The sequence below is a fragment of the Phialemonium atrogriseum genome (assembly GCF_030411735.1).
Source record: "Phialemonium atrogriseum strain 8032-3 unplaced genomic scaffold QBC33scaffold_1, whole genome shotgun sequence".
NCBI classification, from domain to species: Eukaryota; Fungi; Ascomycota; class Sordariomycetes; order Cephalothecales; family Cephalothecaceae; genus Phialemonium; species Phialemonium atrogriseum.
The window spans coordinates 625,794-644,029 of record NW_026848138.1 but is presented as its reverse complement, the minus strand read 5'-3'; the positions used below and the strand labels follow the sequence as shown (position 1 = coordinate 644,029).

The window sequence follows — 18,236 nt, the reverse complement described above, 5'->3', positions numbered from 1 at the left end:
GGAACGTTAGCAACTCTGATGGAAAAGAACCGCGGAGCTGATGGCTCGCGCCCCTTGCGCCCGTTCTTGTGTATCTTCATACTTTTACCTTTTTCGTACTCCACACTTTCAACAGCGGCTTTGGTTGGGTGGCGAGCTTTTGCCTGATGGTTCTCCGTCGCTCTCTAGCCTTGAGCATAACATAATCAAAATTTGCAAATGCAATCCTGCTGATAGCTCTGTTTGTGTGACTGTGTTCATCTTCCACTTGGCAGGATGCTGGCTCCATATTTCACAAAACGTCACTTCTTCCCTAGAGGCAGGCGATTCATCCGTGCTGGGCAACAGGCTAACCAGCGAACCCTTGTGCCGGCTGTCATTTGGCTTGCTTCACGTGCCACATGGCAGGCTGGGACAAATGACCATGACCTGGCGAGCTTCCCCTGGGTACAGCAACGTAAGCGATACTGTATTTGATACCGAGAGAAGAGATATGGCTGGATATATCCGACTTGGGATCTCCATTCGAATCGGAAAGCCCCCGGAGGGAAGGCTATTACACTAGACAGCATGGTAATTATAGGGGGTCTCCCTTTCCCGCCCCGCCGCATCGGCGGACAGCAACATTGCCGATCCCGTCTGTTTCGCCACGAAACCTACTGCTGACTCACAACCTAGGGATACAGTTGTAAGTAGGTGGGTAGGTACTGTCCGAGTATCTACCTGCCTAGCTCTGATTCGGTATGTCTAGTGATAATACCAAGCCAAGGTGGAACTGGGTCATAGCAACTAGGGAATCACCCCATACTCGGTGCTTTCTGGAAGGACTGGTCTGCTGGATTTGTTACCACTTCACCCTCTTAGTTCGTTTATCGGTGGCGGCCAATACCGAGCTGTCCTGCGCACCCCACCCCTAGCCAAACTTGGAATTCACAAACTCTGGAACCGGTAGGTTTGTGTTTCCTGCGTGCCTCGGGCTACGTAATTGTTACTCTGCAAGTATCAACCCTGCCCTTATCCCCGCCGATCAGGCCAGTGTACCCGCGATTGGGGACCAACCACGCCAACAAAGCTAGTAAAAGGCCGCCTCGGCCTCGAACATCTAAATTTCCCGCCTCGACACGTCTCGAACCACGACCAGTTTCTCCACGACGGGGCCAGCCATCGTGCTTGGCTCTTATCTTGGCTGCTCAAGGAAACTTCCTTTCTCAACAAACCCTTCCGGGACCACCGACAAGATGGCTAAACTCCGCCTTGCCTCTAAATACCCTTCCTGTCCTCATTGATAGGAGGTGTTGCTGGAATCGGAGCCTTCGGCTCTACCATCTGGCTTCGATTTGCCCTGCTCTCCTCTCAACCCACCCCCCTCGAGCCTCGGATACAACCCCCTATACTCTCGATCTCCGCGTCTTCCTCTCCGGCCTGTGTTTTAATACAACCATTCCGTACATCTTCGGGCCCAGACACCGTCTACTCCAACAGGCCGAATCCCCGAACCGCCCGAACTCCCCGGGGGTATTTGCCTCCATGAAGGCAGCAGACACCCTTGCATTTTTCTTGGATATGGCGGTGGCTAGCAAGGTGGTGTCTAAAAGGAGTGCCAGGACGTTTGTTGAAGACGGAATGGAAAAGGAACTCTACGAGCCTCATGCGAGGAAATCAACATTGAGGTTTGACGAAGTCAGACTGGAAGAAGTGGAGGGGCCAAGCTCAAAATCAAGCTCAAAATCAAGCTCGACAAGCCAGACAGATGTGGACATCTCGACCTTGACCGCGGATCGTACCGAGACGGGAACTGCTGGGATCGACTTGGACATCGGAGATGGTGGGGACCAGATAGTCGCCAGCAAGGCCCCCAAGCTTGCTGGAGACTCTGATGACGCAGAGCCAGAGGGACTATCGACAAGGCCTTATCCGCCGAATTTCGGGATTGTTGTGCCCGGTGTCTACAGAAGCAGCTACCCGCAACCCCAGGCCTATGGCTTCCTCCAGGATCTGGGGCTGAAGACAATCATGTAAGCCCACGTCTGTTCCTGCTGCTAAGGCCCACGCTAACAGAGTCCTGCCAGCACACTTGTCCAGAAAGACTTCCCTCCCGGATACAAGTCGTTCATCACCGCCAATGGCATCAAGCACCATGTCTTCGATATGAAGGGGACTAAGAAAGAGGAGATCCCCATCAAGACCATGAAGTCTATCCTGCGCCTTGTCCTTGACCGACAGAACCACCCATTGCTCATCCACTGCAACCATGGCAAGGTTCGTTACTCATTGCCGAAAGGGATACTGTCCAAGGCTAATACTGGCTGTAGCATCGAACTGGCTGTATCGTAGCTGTAGTCCGGAAACTTACCGGATGGGAGCTGTCGATGATTGTTGACGAGTACAAGTCCTATGCCGAACCGAAAGTTCGAGAATGCGACATCAAGTACATCACCACCTTCGATCTCTCGACAATATCGAATTTGTTCGTCAAAGAACCAAGCTGGCAGCTTCGGGCCAGGAGTTTTGTCCGCGTCTCCTTATTCACCACCTTTGTACTCGTGGTCTGGCTGTTCTCAGGGACGAGGATAGTGTCACACACCCCAAGCACATGATAACCGTCTGCCCTGTCTTGACGACCATGGGCTACCATGACGGAGCAGCGTGCAATTACAATCTGACATTGGAAGAGGGCTGGGAGTTGAGTGTCGGGGCGAAACTCCCCTTTACTGTCTGAGGTGATGGTTGGGTGGGCGCAACGATGATACCGAAACAACAGGAGCTACGTCTCTAACCGGCATCGTTTGGGGTAGAAAAAGGAGGGGACCATCAAGTGCTGAGGGCCTCTCGGAGTTCTTTGCGCAGGGGGACCGACTGCGTTTGCAAGGCTATTAAATTCTCGGCATGTCTTCTACCGACTGAAACTATTCTTACAACTAGAGATACCATTTTGGGATCGTCGCCGCAAGGCGTCTCCTCGATGGGATGTGTAATAGCGCTATATGTAACAGTCTTGTACAACTAAATAGATCACGCACAGCCCAACATTGATTGTTTGATGCCCCTTCCGAATGGGAGAGGGAGGATTGGCCGTGCCTTGGAACGCCATACCGCGGAAAGCAACCAACCCATCCGCCCCCAAACCGCCCCCCCAACCGCCCCCCCGAGGCAAACCCCAAATCAATCAGTCCCTATAGACCCCCCACCGGTTCCTCTCCCGACGCTCCTCATCCTCGGCCTTCCGATCGCCGGTGGCGTAGACCCAACCGCCGGCGACGCAGTTGACGGTGCCGAGGCCCATGGCGGCGGCTCGGACGGCGCCGCGGGCGGAGAAGCGGCGGCGCAGGGCGGCCGGGCTGATCCCGCGGCCGCCGCGTCGGGCGGCGAGGAGGACGTACAGGCCGCTCCAGGCGGCGGTCATGCCGGCGCTGTCGATGGCGAAGCCCGCTATGTTGAGGTAGCTGCTGAAGAGCAGCAGCGGAGCGAAGAGCATGGGCAGGGCCTGGAAGGGCCGGTAGTGCAGCGCCGTCACGAGGGTTGCGAGGCCCATTGACGGGAAGGAGGATGCTGTGGAGGCAGGTCAGATTTTGCTTGCGTCTTGTCCGTGGGGGGTAAGGATACGTACTGCCCCAGCCATTGAGACGGGATATTATTGATTTGGAGGCCGTGGAGGAGTCTTCGGACGACATTGCGACCGTGCAATGCTGTGCACCTAGTTTTATGGACAGCAGCTGCAGCTCAACTTGGGGATCGTATGGATCGTCATCCCACTTCTATTCGAGATTTTGAGGTTTGTACCGGGACCGAGACCATGACGTTGGAGATGCTGTGATGACTAAGCCCCGCAGCCAGTTTTATGTCCGGCCCATGTGGTAATACTGCAACCACTGTTCCGCTTTTTTGAAGTGTTTACGGTACAAGGAACCGACCCGGACCTGCTTGTCTCAGTAGTATTGACTGGGAAACCGACCTTGCCGTTCTTTTGTCCTTGTGCGAGTCCTGGATCCAGCAACATTAGCGCTGTCACGCCAAGGCTTTTTGTTCTGTCCTAGTGAATATCGCCCTCGGTACCTACCTAACTGCGACGAAGCCAATTGAAAAAGCCACGCTTGCATCCCCTGTGTCGCGAAATCAATCGCAAGCATCACTTTCTGCCGAGGAACGAGCCCAAATTCACACCATATGCATCATTAAGAAGGCATATACGTCCCCAGGGGTATTCAGTGTACCCTGGCAGTTGCTATCAGGGCAACGTCCTACTTTCGAAGCCGACCGACCGACCGTTGACCCTGCCAACTCGACGCTGACGTGCTCGTGCCAGCTTCCGACTCGCCGGCTGCGCAGCGATACAAACAAAAACGACCACACAAAGGTCTAACCAGGCCTCGATAACCGGGCGCGATGCCCACAGCGACCAGCTCGGGGGCGGACGCCGCGGGCGGCGGGGCAGGGCCGCGGCACCGGGAGCACAACCAGGGCAACCAGGAGCGCAAGTACACGGTGGAGCAGAAGGCGGCGGTGATGCGGATCCGGCGGTGCAAGGCGACGGCCTTCTACGACATACTGGGGCTGGAGGAGGCGCGCAAGTCGTCGTGCACCGAGGCGGACATCAAGAAGGCCTACCGCAAGCAGTCGCTGCTGACGCACCCGGACAAGAACGGCCACGAGCACGCTGACGAGGCCTTCAAGATGGTCTCGCGCGCCTTCAGCGTGCTCGGCGACAAGGACAAGAGGGACCAGTTCGACCGCTTCGGCACCGACCCCGACAGCCGCTTCTCCAGCGCCCAGGCGCAGAATCCGTTTTCCGGCTTCGCGAATAGGGCGGCCGCCGGCGGGGGCGGCGGTGGTGGCGGCGGCGGCAACATGTGGGAGGAGGAGATCAGCCCGGAGGAGATGTTTGCGAGGTTCTTTGGCGGTGGTGGCTTTGGAGGTCCGTTTGGAGGTACGTGATGGCGATCTCCTGATATTCGTCTCTTTTGTCCCCGTTATCCCCCCTTTACCTACGGGACGATAGTGGTTTATGGAGGGCTAACAACTGAGGGACACAAAGGCTTTGACACGGGGCCACAGTTCGTTTTCAACTTTGGCGGCGGGCCTGGCGTCCGGGTACATCAGTTCGGCGGAGGTAGGCCGAGGAGGCGACCCCGGGACCCCGAACAGGCGCAGGATACCAGCCTCACAAGCACCATCATGGGCCTCCTTCCCATCATCCTCCTCTTCCTCTTCCCGCTCCTCAACTCATTATTCTCGGGCGGCTCGCAACCGGCCGCGCCCAGCATGGTGTTCGACCAGCCGCAGCCGCCCGTGTACACGGCGGAGCGCACCATACCGAACCTGAACGTCAAGTACTACGTGAACCCGGCCGACATCGCGCAGTACAGCAACTACAAGCTGAGCCAGCTGGACAGGACGGCCGAGGTGACGCTGGTGCGGCAGCTCAAGACGGAGTGCGAGCACGAGATCACGCGCCAGCACAGGCTACGGGAGGCCGCCCAGGGCTGGTTCTTCGAGGATCCCGAGAAGATGGAGATCGCCGAGAACATGAAGATGCCAAACTGCAAGAGGTTAATGGAGCTCGGGAAGGTGTAGAGAGGCCTGGCTGGGGACTCGGGGGGGAAGAGGGGCCACGGAGAGGAAGCAGCATCAGTGTTTTGTCCTAATTATTTCCCACACTCGAGGCGAGACATTGTTGGAGACCGGCGTTTGGAAGGCCGGGGGTCGGCCATAACACATAGCATCCAGTCCCGTGGGTTTTAGTATTTCGGGTTCGACCGTGTTCTCACTACATATTCTGGCTACCTACCTACCTAACCTACCTTGTAGGTTTTGACTGGGCATCTACGTGGCCTCGTCAAGTCCATATATGCTCTACTGACCATATTTGGTAAAGATCAATATCACACAGCCGCCATTTGCGGTAGTTCTAAATATATGCGTTTAAAATCTTGAATCGGCTGAATAACAACGTTCCGGTACTACATGGTACAGTACCTGTATGTCCCATCATTCCGGGTTGAGCCTCTTTCATCATCATGCAAGACAATGGGATAAAACATGGGGAGAAAGTGGAGAGCAAAAGAAGCCGGACTTGTATCCGCCCTGCGTCATTGTCATTATTCCTTCCGCGTGGCTGGGGCTCTGCGGTGTGCGACGGCTCGAAGACACGCAAGCTAGGGGCAAATCCTTATGAGGGACTTGATTGTTGTTGCTCGAGGTGTGCTGTGGCGTAGCGGTTGTGAAATATGGAAGCCTTGAATGGGGGCCTTTTGAAGGATTAGTGGCCAGTCTGCTGACATTGTGCACCGCCACTTCTCTGTCAACATCCCAACATCGACAACAACCGCTCCTTGTCCTACATAGTTGAGCAACAGCTCATGATCCTGCCACAGTGTGCTCACCCTTCTGAGTTCCTGGTGGGGCAGAGAGATTCGAATTCTGAGCTTGCAGCCAAATTATTTCCACTCGCAGTGTCACCTACCCTTCACCCTACTCGCTACTGTTTGTGATTTAGCGCCTGGTCAATCATTACTGATGACGCAACCGCCCACGACGCTTCCAGCCTCACCTCCTATAGCTGTATGCGTACCTGTATGCAGTCTTGGCACCTCTTGACTGCCTGGAAGACCTCTCACCTCTCTCTCGCCGTGATATTTCCCCCTCCAAAAGCCCTGCTTTGAGATACAACTTCGGCATCACTGTCAATACAACACGAGGCAATAATCCCGGGCAATATTCCCCGCACCACCGCAGTGTGGCACATCTCTCGGTCATGGTCACCCGCAAGCCATTGCCCGATGATGCTGCCGTGGACCCAGCCGTTGGCCCGCAGCTTCGAATGCAAGATATGAGGCAAGAGCTCTGGTCGGCGACCGAATCCGAGGCAAGTGGTGATCAGATATGGGGGGACGAAACACCGAGGAACAAGGAGCAGTCACAGAGAGGGGCCACCACGGCGGAGGATATACCGAACTCACTACGCCCGGGCCTCCCGGCCAACTATTCCAACTTCTCGAACTTGGATACCGAGCCCAACGTATGGGGCGAGCCGAGCAACCCCACCACCGCCTCTGAGCACAGCAAACATGGGAAGACAGACTCGAACGCGGTGCCCGCCATTTTGCGGCCCGGTGGTGGTGTGGCTCCCCTCTCTGAAACAAACCCGTTCAAGAGAAAGCTCCCAGACGGAGCTACTCAGGAGTCCAGCAACCTACCACCAACGCTGCCGAACAGCGCGCCCCCGGCCGGTCCCGCGGCTGCGCTCGCTCCCCCGACATTGCCATTCTCCGAGCTGAGCTTGAACGAGACAAGTACCAACAACCCCTGGCAACCTGCCTTAGATGAGAAGAGGTTGGACTCGGCACCTCCGGCGATGCCAACTGCCCCTGAACCAGAGCTGCCAGAGTATACTTGGGACTTGGGCGAACCCTCGCGCCAACCCTCTACAGGTCCACCGCCGGCGTCACCCGCGCTAATATCGCTGCCGTCTGATGCAGATTCTGCCGCTTGGGATGAGGAAAGACCGAAGCCAGAACCTTCGCCACTGTCTCTCCCGCATCATGACGAGGGTCTCGGAGACTCTCATGCTTGGGACGATCTTGGGAGCCTGGACAAGCCGAAGACTGGCGCGAAGGCTCCGTCAGTACTCGGTGGAGGGTCGACCGGACTAATCGATGACTGGAACCTAATAGACGTTGATGCACCTCCGCCGGCGCATCCTCCAAAGCAAAGCATACCGGAGAGGCCTGAAGGTGTCGAAGATGGGACCTCGACAGCGACATTGCCGGCACAACAAGAGACTCCGGAGCAGCCACCAAGTGTCCCTCCTGGCCCGTCGGCGGAACAACCTCCGGCCCCGCCACCACGACCAGCTCCGGCTGGAATGACCGAAACTTATCAGATCAAGAAAATCACCTGGTACGACGTGAACGCTGCGAATAACCCGCGGAACTCACCCATCCTCGTTCAAAATGCCAACGGCCCCTGTCCTCTTGTCGCTCTGGTTAATGCGCTGACCCTCACGACACCCGCGGGGACTAACACGGCATTGGTTGAGACGCTGCGATCGCGGGAACAAGTCAGCCTGGGCCTGCTCCTGGACGCGGTCTTTGACGAACTCATGTCTCCGAGGCGGAACAATCCAGAAGTCTCGCTCCCCGACGTGACTGAGCTCTACGCCTTCCTTCAGGGGCTGCATACGGGGATGAATGTAAATCCACGCTTCATCCCGACCCCGGAGGTGATCAAGGCGTTCAAGCGCACGTCCTTGACGCACCTTCACCCGACCGAACGAGGAGACATGATTCCGGGTTCCTTCGAGGATACAAAGGAGATGAGGCTATATTCTACTTTTTCGGTCCCCTTGATCCACGGCTGGCTACCCCCGAAGGCTGATGCTGAATATGGGGCACTTGAAAGGCGAGCGGTCTCGTACGAAGACGCCCAAAACCTGTTATTCAGGGAGGAGGAACTAGAAGAGAAGCTGAGCAACAACTCGCACGAGGGCCTCACGGAAGAAGAGCAGGAGATATATCAAGATATCTTCACCATCAAGTCCTTCCTCGACATGTTTGCTACTCAACTCACGCCTTGGGGGTTGGACGTGATTCGGAAAGCGATGAATCCCGGGTCTGTGGCGATCCTGTTTAGGAACGACCACTTCTCGACTCTCTACCGCCACCCCCAGACGCTTGAATTGCTTACTCTCGTTACGGACGCAGGTTATGCAGAGCACCCCGAGATAGTGTGGGAGTCACTAGTTGACGTCAATGGCGAGCACGCCGAGTTCTTCTCGGGTGATTTCCGCCTGGTTGGCGGCGCCGGCCATCACCAGCAGGAACGGCCAGCTTCCGGCAACTTCGCCACTTCCAACGCCAGAAATGATGGCTGGACAGCAGTTCAGGGCCGCCAAGGCCGAGACCAACAGCAGAGTACAGGCGGAAATGACGAGCCGCCCGTGTCCCCGAAGCACGAACAGGAAGACCGAGATCTCGCTCTCGCGTTGCAACTGCAGGAGGAAGAGGACGAGCGGCACCGTTCGGAGCAGGCCCGCCGTCAACGGGAAAGTAGGCTGTCAGAACAGTTCATTGAACAGCAAGGCCAGCAGCCCGCAGCCGGCTCGGGGAACAGACGAGGAGGCAGCCAAGGTGCCAGCGCCCGTGGAGCTCTCGCAGCCCCATCAGCTCCCAACCGCCGGAGCTCGAGCAGCGTCGGTGGCCCGGTAAGCCCCGTCACGAGCAACGGCGCGCAGCTTCGGGGCGGGGCAGCGTCGAGGGGCCGGGGCGGCGTCGCGGCGCCGCAGCAGAACGTCCGCTCGCTCATACCCCCGCCGCGCGGCGCCCAGGCGGTGAGGCGGCCGGCGGACGAGGGGCTCGACGACGCGCCGCCCAGCTACGAGCAGGCCGCCAAGCAGACGCCGTATGTGCCGCCCGCGGGCCACCCGGCCCACCCCGGGAGCACGGGTCAGGGATCCGGGTCGGGGACCCGGGTCTCTCCGTCGCCGCTGGTCGGACGCGCGGGCCGGTCGCCTGGTCCTGGCGGCGTGCCGGGTCGGTATAGACAGGGCGTGCCTGTGTCGTCGGCGGCGGGGGCTGGGTCGAGCTCGGGGAGGGATAGGGATTGTGTCGTCATGTGAGGATTGGAGGCCCAGCTCATAGATTAAGACAGACGGGGTGACAGGTCGTCACGACAAAATTGGGGCCATGCAGGATCCCCTAGGTGTGGACTTTGCCATACCTAGGCAGAAACTGAGGGATGAATAAATGTGCTATGATTGGCGGTGGGCGTTACTAGGTTCCTTTCGACCGCCTGCGTTTTTCAAGGGAATCAACGTCCCCTTTTGGTTGGCCCTCCAACCTAATTAGACATGCTCCTTTTGTATCATTATCACGATATCCAGATGAGAGAGAGCATGAGTTCAATCATGCTTTAGCGACATTGGTTTAATCCCGTCGTCATCTGATGCACTGGGGAGATGGTTGTACAGTACGAAATTAGCGAACCAGGCGAGCGGATGGACCCTTGTAGCAAGGCGGAGATCCCCAGTTGACAGCTTCTCCCAATTAGATTCCCAGGGCTTATTTATACTTCTGTGGTTCGTTGACATCACACTCTAAAGCAGCATCGCGTCTTCGGGCCGGTTCTTGGTTTATCTGCACATCCGCTGATCCCCTCAAAGCGGAAGGTCCAGATCAGAGTCCTCGACCAGACTTGCAGACCCGCGCGTATTTAACTAGGTAAGAGAAGAAGGATCGCAGGCAGATTACCCAAGTGTCGTCTGGTAGGGTAGCAAGAAGAAAGGAGGAATTCCCAAATCCTGCGCCCTCGTCGTCATTACAGGAATATTGAGTCGTGCAAGTTCAACAACAGAGCCTAGCAAGATGGCACTCATACAGGACTGGGCTCCTCCGACAAAGGAGCACTACGAATCCATTCTATTCATCTGGAAATTCTTCCCTCTGGTGAGACCGACGGCATTGCTCCATCACTCTCACATGACTAAGTTCGTAAGCAGGCTGCCTCTCTGCAATGGCTCATCTCCTGGTACGGCATGGGCAAGACCTCGGTCAACAGCCGATTCAACATCCCAGGCCGGATAGCCTGGGTAACGATGGAAAGCCCAGGCTTCCTGCTCCTGCTCTACATCATGAACACACTCCCGCAACAGCACGGCATCACCGACCTGCCGTGGCAAAACAAGGTCCTAGCCGGCCTATTCGTGAGTCCCCCCCGTAACAACCCAACCGAAAATCCTCACACTAACCCGTCCGTGCCAGGTGATCCACTACTCCTACCGAGCGGTCCTCTTCCCGCTGATGCAGCCCTCCATGTCGCCCGTCCACGGCGTCGTCTGGGCGTCGGCGCTGTGCTTCCAGCTGACCAACGCGACGTGCCTCGGCGGCTGGCTGGCGGCCTACGGGCCGACGACCGAGGCGGCGTGGCGCGCCCAGCTGGCGCCCTTCCCGACGGCGCAGTTCGCGCTCGGCGCGGGGCTCTTCTACGCCGGCCTCGCCGCCAACTACTACCACGACGACGAGCTGCGCGAGATCCGCCGCCGCGAGATCGCCCGGCTGGAGAGGGTGGCGCGGGAGGGCGGCGGCCGGGGAGGTGGTGTCGAGAAGCATTACCGGATTCCAACGGCGGGGCTGTTCAAGATCTTGCTTTACCCGCATTACTTTGCCGAGTGGATCGAGTGGATGGGGTTCTGGATCGCGTGCGGCGTGTCGTGCCAGCCTGCCATGATGTTTGTCGTCAACGAGATCGCGTCGATGCTGCCGAGGGCGGTCAAGGGGAAGAGGTGGTACGAGGAGAAGTTTGGGAAGGAGAAGATTCGCGGAAAGTGGGCTGTGATTCCCGGCGTGCTGTGAGTCTGGATTGTCTTTCCGTGTTCTCTTCGGGGGACTGCTGGAGCGGACCTGGTTGGTGAGTGTCTTCTGGGTCGGGGCCGGGCCGTGAAGATGCTGGAGAGATGGATGTGTGTCAGCGAGTGCTTCCCATTACGGCGTTGCCCGCCGTGATTCGAAGACAGTTCCTTGGGAGCGCTGAGTTTGCGCCAGGTTGGGGAGTGCCTAGCCTGCCTTTCTGCTGCTACATGGGCCCCCGATTGTCTGTCTATACACAGGAGATAGGTATATATATCTACCGCCTCTACCTCCTGGGAGAACCGATATATCCTAGATTTCACTCACACAGCGCCCGTCTCTGCAACTAATACAGCATTTCGAATCCAACCCTCCAGGACAGTCCAAAAAAACCCCAACCATGTCGCAAGTAATGCTAGTTAGGCTCCGCCTGAACACCAGCGACATACATAGCTGTCTTGGAATGTTCGACTCCGTCTTTGGCGTGCAACCCACGCTCCGAGACCTCGGCCCCAATCCAGTCGTCATCGTCCCCCTCGGCTCGATCGAGCTGGAGCTAATTCAACGAGGCCAACCGAATCAGGGATCCGGCACCTGGCTGTTCGTGGTGGTGCGAGACCTCGCCGCCGTACGCCAGCGGCTTGCGGAGACGGATATGAGGATATTGTTTGGAGAGGAACAAGGTACGCGTGAGGTGATGTTTAGGGACCGGGACGGACGTGGCTGGTGGGTGCAGCAGGATGATGGCCATAACCGGGAGGATATGCCTCGTCACATGGATTTGCCTAATGGAGTCAATGGGCACTAGGCGGTGGGCATAGTTCAGGGGCCATTGCGAACCCATTTGAACTCGACAGCCTCTGAGAGAAGAATTATTTTGGAACTCACAGGCTCTGTGGAGGTCGCGGATTAATCAATTTAAGAGCCTTCTTTTCAATCGGAGCGAACAGCTCTCTATTACCGAGACCTCATGTCAGAACTGCATGTTTGACTGAGCTGCCGAGTATTCCTCATGGATGAAAACCAATTGACTTGAAATCAAGCAACTCAGCCTTGTGAGGGGTTGTGGGGTAGGACACCTGAAACTGTTCAACGCAACTGCGAAACAAAGCAGGTACTGCCCAAGTACCTTTCTATACCTAGGTAATTATACGTAGGTGCGTCATGGAGACTACCTCAAGGGGACTGATACCTAGGCACGCACCATAGAGAGGTAAGGTGAATCTGTTAGGAAGTAAGAATTGTAAAAATCAAAATTGGCAGCCTAATTGATTCGTAAGCTTGCAAGAACTAGGTATCTGGAGCTGAAGGTGACACCTTATGAGATCTGTCCGTACAGAAACACACATGTCACTTTCTCTGGGGAGAAAAATGGGTCATGGAAGCAGGCACCAACATGGGAATATAACAATGGATCAGAGCTCCTTAATCAGCAGCCACTGCGGTTGACACCTTTATGTGAAGACTCTGTTAAGACTACGACTCTTAAGGGGCGTAAAACAAGCAAGGCTTTCATCTCAAGTTCTGAATTGTGGCAATAAGTGCAGAGTACATGTAGTGTACATACCCCACACCCCTGCTGATCGGGAGCTAAGGTGGGCCTCGGGCTCAGACCAAAGGACATCTAACAGTCGCCGCGACAGCTGTTCTTACACAGACTTCCGCTTTCTATAAACAGCAAATACCTTCGAATGAGCCCGAGTCCGAGTTCGAGTTACTAAAAAGCTGGTTTATCGACAATGGATCAGAGGAACAGTCTTTTCTCAAAGGGACCACCCCGCGGCGGAGTTGGCCTCCCCGGCCGCCAGGTTCAACGACAGCCGCCTGGTGGTGATCCTGGCGCCTCTTTCGGCAGTCCTCGTCAACCGATGGCGGCTCCGGGAGGTGGCTACGAGAGCCAAAGGAACTACGGCAACTACGGCGCACCGTCTCCGGGGATGACCCCCGCAAACCAACGAATGCCCGGCGGGCCCGGCGGCTATGCCGAGAAACCCCCAGTGACCCGAGGCCGGCCCGTCGGCCTGAGGCTGCAGAAAATAGCAGACAAGACGCTGCAGGAGAGGTACATCTTTGGCAACGTGTGCGCAGTTTCTACCAACGACTTCCCCCCGAACCGCGATGGCTCCGACGTTCCTATACGCATCACCGGAAACATGATACGCGGCGACTATGTTGTCATGGGCAGGCCGACTCCCGGCTTCCCAGACGGATGTATAAGCATGTCGGATCCCCAGCGGTCATGGTGTGGGATTGGAATGATGGACGAGATCATCGGAGAGGCATACGATCCCTTCAGCCAGGGCGGGGCTGTATACATTGGATCCATGGATGTGGAGGTTGGGTTTGCGTCGAAGACGAAGATCGTCGATGCTCCGTACGACCAAGACATGCTTACCAGCGTTTTCAACAAAAACTTCGAGAACCAGGTTCTCGCTCCACAAGAGAGGATTCTCATGGACGTCAGCAACATCCCCCTCCTGATCAAGGTCAAGACCATCACGTTGGTCGATCTTGCCATGACGGGCGGTGATGCCGCCACCCGGACTGACGGCAGCGCGCGAGGCATCATCACCAGCCAGACTAGGATAAACTTCTACAAGGATGCGGCCTCACCCATCAAACTGAAGGGTTCAACCAAGCGGGCGGCCGCGAATGCCATTATTTCCCCAGATTTCAAGTTCGAGGACATGGGCATTGGTGGGTTGGACACTGAGTTCAGCACCATCTTCAGACGAGCCTTTGCCTCGCGCATCTTCCCTCCGGGCATCATTGACAAGCTGGGGATAATGCACGTGAAGGGAATGCTGCTCTACGGCCCTCCGGGAACAGGAAAGACGCTGATTGCCAGGCAAATCGGGAAGATGCTCAACGCGAGAGAACCGAAGGTCATTAACGGCCCAGAGGTGTTGAACAAGTACGTGGGACAGTCAGAAGAGAACATCCGGAAGCTCTTCGCAGACGCCGAGAAGGAGTACAAGGAGAAGGGCGAGGAGAGCGGCCTCCACATCATCATCTTCGACGAGCTGGATGCCGTATGCAAGCAGAGAGGCTCCGGAGCTGGTGGCGGGACAGGAGTGGGAGACAGCGTCGTGAACCAGCTTCTCGCCAAGTTGGACGGTGTTGACCAACTCAATAACATACTCCTGATCGGAATGACAAACCGCAAAGACATGATCGACGATGCCCTGCTCAGGCCCGGACGGTTGGAGGTGCAAATCGAGATCAGCCTTCCTGACGAGAAGGGCAGGCAGCAGATCCTGAGAATTCATACTGCTAAGATGAAGGATAATAATGTCATGGAAGCCGATGTCAACCTTGACGAGCTGGCCTTGTCGACTAAGAATTTCTCGGGTGCCGAGCTGAGCGGTCTGGTCAAGTCGGCCACCTCGTTTGCCTTCAACCGTCATATCAAAGTCGGTACCATGGCCGGTGTCGCCGACGACGTCGCCAACATGAAGGTCAACCGGGAGGACTTCCTCAACGCCCTCGCAGAAGTCAAGCCCGCCTTTGGCGTGGCCGAGGAGGAACTCGAAGAAGCTCTTGTCTACGGAATTATTCACTTCAGCCCCAACATCCAGTCGATCATCAACGACGGTCTCATCTATGTTGAGAACGTCCGGCAGGTCGAGCGACTAAAGCACCTGTCCGTCCTCCTCCATGGGCCGGCTGCGTCGGGCAAGACGGCCTTGGCGGCGCACATCGCCATGAAGTCGGATTACCCCTTCGTCAAACTGGTCACCCCTCAGGCCCTGGTTGGCTTCAGGGACGAATCTGCCAAGAAGGATTACCTGCACAAGGTCTTCACGGATGCCTACAAGTCCCCGCTCAGCATCTTGATCCTGGATAACATTGAGCGCATCATCGAATGGAACCCGGTTGGTCCGCGGTTGTCCAACACGATCCTGCAAGCGCTCATCACCCTGCTGCAGGCGCCCCCGCCAAAGGTATGTCACATACCGCCCCTGTTTGAACTGACTGCCACTCCATGTCTCCCTTTTCAACAAGCCCGCTTACTGACTCATGTTTCGCACAGGGCCACCGCCTCCTCATCCTGGCGACGACGTCCCAGCGCAGCGTGCTCGACCAGCTCGACGTGACGGGGGCGTTCGACAGTGAGATCCCCGTCCCCGCGGTGCGCGACCTGCGCGAGCTGTCGGCCGTGCTCGGGGACGCGGGCATGTTCGACTCGTCGGCGGACCTCACCGAGGCGCTCAACAGCATACAGTCGTACAACAACTCGGAGGCCGTCGGCGTGGGCATCAAGACGGTGCTGACCATCGCCGAGTCGGCCAGGCTCGCGGGTGGCGACCCGGGCCAGTGGTTCGCGGAGCAGCTGTGCGGCCAGATCCAGAGGTACAACCCTAGGGTGTGAGTGAGCTGGCTAGATAAGGGGGGGTGGCTGTGGACTATGGACTATGGAGCGTGCGTGTGTGTGTGTGTGGTCTTGTCATCAACGGGAGCAAGCATAGATTTCTCTTACTGTACGAACTACGGAATATATCGAATGGTCAGGTGCTTCTTTTGAGCTGTGGCTTCAGTATCTGGTTTTGATCACGCTATATATTTTCGTTGCCCAATTGAACTGCCTAGAGATTCCCAATCAGACTACCTTCCTCTGATTTCCCTCAGCCTCTCGAGAGCAAAAACAGAGCTCGTGGCGCTTTCAAACTTAACACAGTCGCAAACCTAGGGGTGTCTTCCGGTTCAGGGGAAACGGCGGCCGGCACGCAGGGGCAAGGGGGCGGCTGACCATCGATCACCAAACCTGTCCCGTGGGACGGACGCCGTCGGGATTAGCCTGCAGGATGGCGCGAGAGAACTGGGGCGCTAGGATGGGGGGAAGAGATCCGGTCACCGATGTTGGGACGAAGGATGGGCGCTAGAGAAGGGTGCTGCCGCCCGGCTGGGAATCACAACTTCGGGGACTGGTGGCTTGGGAGGCATTTTCTTCGCGGCTTTCATTTTCGTTCAGTACCGCAGTAAGTGTGTGAGCTAGTCATTAGTTAGTCTGTTGTGCCGATCCCGCAGTAATCAACTGACCACTGAGACACTGTAGGAGTTGACTACGGAAAGCTCGTCTTGAATATCTGACTGCGTCACCCGCCACCCATCTTTCGAGGCCAGTCAGTCAACGTCGAGGCTCTCGGGGGAAGAGAGCAAAGAGAGGGCAAACGTAATTAATGGTCCCATTTCTCGAGCTTCGTGTGCCAGTGTAGTGTGAGTGGGGGTTGATTCCAAGTTGCAAGGGGGCTTGCAGGGGGCCAAGATTGCTCGATTTCAGCGACCCAGCGACTCCATTCGTGGACGTTGGGTATCCAGACCCAGCAAAAAGGAACAAAGGTTTACAAGTGGTCTCAGGATTGGATGGCGAATGTGAGAACTGACAAGATCCCTCCAAGATCCTGTCCCGGTGCTCTGGGCAATCCAGAGGACTGGAAATGTTGGTTGCACTAGCGCACGACACTAACCGTAGCTCAGGAGAGAGCACCGCTCTCGAGTGATAGGGAACCACCTACATAGTTGTATTGAGTACTGTATCCGTAGTTGTTCAGGTCCCGACGGAGACTTTTATTTTTTGGTCCAGATATTCGAGGGCGGGTATTACTCTTGCCGCTCACAGGGTGGCATGCATGATGCTTGGGCATGAAGTTGACGACAGCTGACCGATCAGGTGATAAGAGTTTCGAGCCAGGGGGGTTTATTAGAGTCCGTTCTTAAGAAACCTAGGTAGGGTGTGTACCAGGTAGCTAGGTGAGTTCATAAGACGATACCAGATGCTTGGGACTTGGGAACGGCCAATTTGTGTCTTAATGCCTTGAACTAATAAGCTTTCCTGTCATCAATAGCTGGTGGTGACCCCCAACATGTCAAGTGGCAACTTAGTGACGTTATGGTCCCGACAGCTAGAATAATTAATTATCTCTCGCAGACCTTATGAGAGCCGCAGGAGGAACTCTACCCCAGGCAGGATCGGGCCGCCAAGATATAACGCTGAAAGCTGCGAAGCCGCAATGTATACGCAGTAGATAACCAATTCGAGGGGTCACAGTCACACACAAACCAGAGGCATATGTGACATCTCCCTGGAAAATTTGGCGCGGGGGTCTCATGCCGGAAGCGCAAGCCGGGGACGAGAGTGGGTGGGCGCCGTTACCAAATTTCCAAGCCCTGGTCAATAATTTAAGGAGACGCGACGGGCGAGCTGGGGGAGGCGTGATGACTGAGAATGGGAACAGGAAACGCCGCAGCAGGGTGACGTTGCAAAATCACTGCAGCCAGGCAGAAGCGTGTTGTTGTTCCTTAGTAATTATGTATCAGCTTTCCGGCATCGTATGAGTACCGACCAGACTCGTAAGCTACCTGCCCTTGGGGGCGGCGATCGTGGTCCGTGAGTGCATAAAGGTCGGCTGGATCGGCCAAAGATTGGGGGATGGGATGAATGTCCCGACTCTCTTGCCGTGCAGCACTGCGGGAAAGGAAGCACCGAGATCATTTACAGGCTAACTGTATGATCTCACACCGGTTTTTGCCATTGCCGTGACCGAATGTGTGTGACCATCTCGGCTGTTCAACCGCAGCAGTTGCTTCCACTAATGTCGATGCTCCCGCCATGTAACTCGGTCTGAGCACAGCAGGACTGATAACGATACATTGAATGGGATAACTGCATGACAACAACTTATCGAGGCGGCGACCTGCTCCCTGACAAGAAGGATACATACGTGACGTTACGAGGAAAGGACGTTCTATTCTCACCAGGTTTTATTGGTAGACTAATAAACAATAATAAAAGGAGCGTAACATCCATTTAACAGCCATTAGAGAAGCTGTGTTAGAGGGAAAATACGGTAAGAATCGAGCAAACGGCCGGTATTTATCTTACCTCTCTAATAGCATAGCCGCTTTTGCAGTACCCTG

At 56.2% G+C, this 18,236-nt stretch overlaps 7 protein-coding genes across 7 annotated transcripts; 6 read left to right on the top strand and 1 right to left on the bottom strand.

Annotated features, from left to right (window-relative positions):
- The first annotated feature begins 1,025 nt into the window (after positions 1–1,025).
- QBC33DRAFT_4997 (tyrosine phosphatase family-domain-containing protein) lies at positions 1,026–2,768 on the top strand. The gene is made up of 3 exons (XM_060425652.1): positions 1,026–1,994; positions 2,049–2,238; positions 2,292–2,768. The coding sequence occupies exons 1-3, from the start codon at positions 1,507–1,509 to the stop codon at positions 2,574–2,576; spliced, it is 963 nt and encodes a 320-aa protein (XP_060288526.1). The 5' UTR covers positions 1,026–1,506; the 3' UTR covers positions 2,577–2,768.
- A 48-nt stretch (positions 2,769–2,816) lies between these two features.
- Positions 2,817–3,684, bottom strand: QBC33DRAFT_4986 (uncharacterized protein). Its single transcript, XM_060425624.1, has 2 exons — positions 3,587–3,684; positions 2,817–3,528 (listed from the first exon to the last, which is right to left on the bottom strand). The coding sequence occupies exons 1-2, from the start codon at positions 3,648–3,650 to the stop codon at positions 3,146–3,148; spliced, it is 447 nt and encodes a 148-aa protein (XP_060288525.1). The 5' UTR covers positions 3,651–3,684; the 3' UTR covers positions 2,817–3,145.
- A 678-nt stretch (positions 3,685–4,362) lies between these two features.
- Positions 4,363–5,550, top strand: QBC33DRAFT_443009 (uncharacterized protein; the record flags this gene model as incomplete). The annotated part of the gene is made up of 2 exons (XM_060424208.1): positions 4,363–4,903; positions 4,988–5,550. 2 exons carry the CDS (start codon positions 4,363–4,365, stop codon positions 5,548–5,550), a joined length of 1,104 nt encoding a protein of 367 aa, XP_060288524.1.
- A 729-nt stretch (positions 5,551–6,279) lies between these two features.
- Positions 6,280–10,039, top strand: QBC33DRAFT_4981 (uncharacterized protein). Its single transcript, XM_060425611.1, has one exon. It carries the CDS (start codon positions 6,731–6,733, stop codon positions 9,590–9,592), a length of 2,862 nt encoding a protein of 953 aa, XP_060288523.1. The 5' UTR covers positions 6,280–6,730; the 3' UTR covers positions 9,593–10,039.
- QBC33DRAFT_5148 (uncharacterized protein) lies at positions 9,924–11,521 on the top strand. Its single transcript, XM_060426060.1, has 4 exons — positions 9,924–10,051; positions 10,136–10,418; positions 10,472–10,675; positions 10,734–11,521. Exons 2-4 carry the CDS (start codon positions 10,338–10,340, stop codon positions 11,322–11,324), a joined length of 876 nt encoding a protein of 291 aa, XP_060288522.1. The 5' UTR covers positions 9,924–10,051; positions 10,136–10,337; the 3' UTR covers positions 11,325–11,521.
- Positions 11,522–11,718: 197 nt separating this feature from the next.
- On the top strand, positions 11,719–12,126 carry QBC33DRAFT_553762 (uncharacterized protein; the record flags this gene model as incomplete). Its single annotated transcript, XM_060429440.1, has 1 exon — positions 11,719–12,126. One exon carries the CDS (start codon positions 11,719–11,721, stop codon positions 12,124–12,126), a length of 408 nt encoding a protein of 135 aa, XP_060288521.1.
- Positions 12,127–12,681: 555 nt separating this feature from the next.
- On the top strand, positions 12,682–15,921 carry QBC33DRAFT_520804 (AAA-domain-containing protein). The gene is made up of 2 exons (XM_060426406.1): positions 12,682–15,262; positions 15,352–15,921. Exons 1-2 carry the CDS (start codon positions 13,058–13,060, stop codon positions 15,688–15,690), a joined length of 2,544 nt encoding a protein of 847 aa, XP_060288520.1. The 5' UTR covers positions 12,682–13,057; the 3' UTR covers positions 15,691–15,921.
- The last annotated feature ends 2,315 nt before the right edge of the window (positions 15,922–18,236 follow it).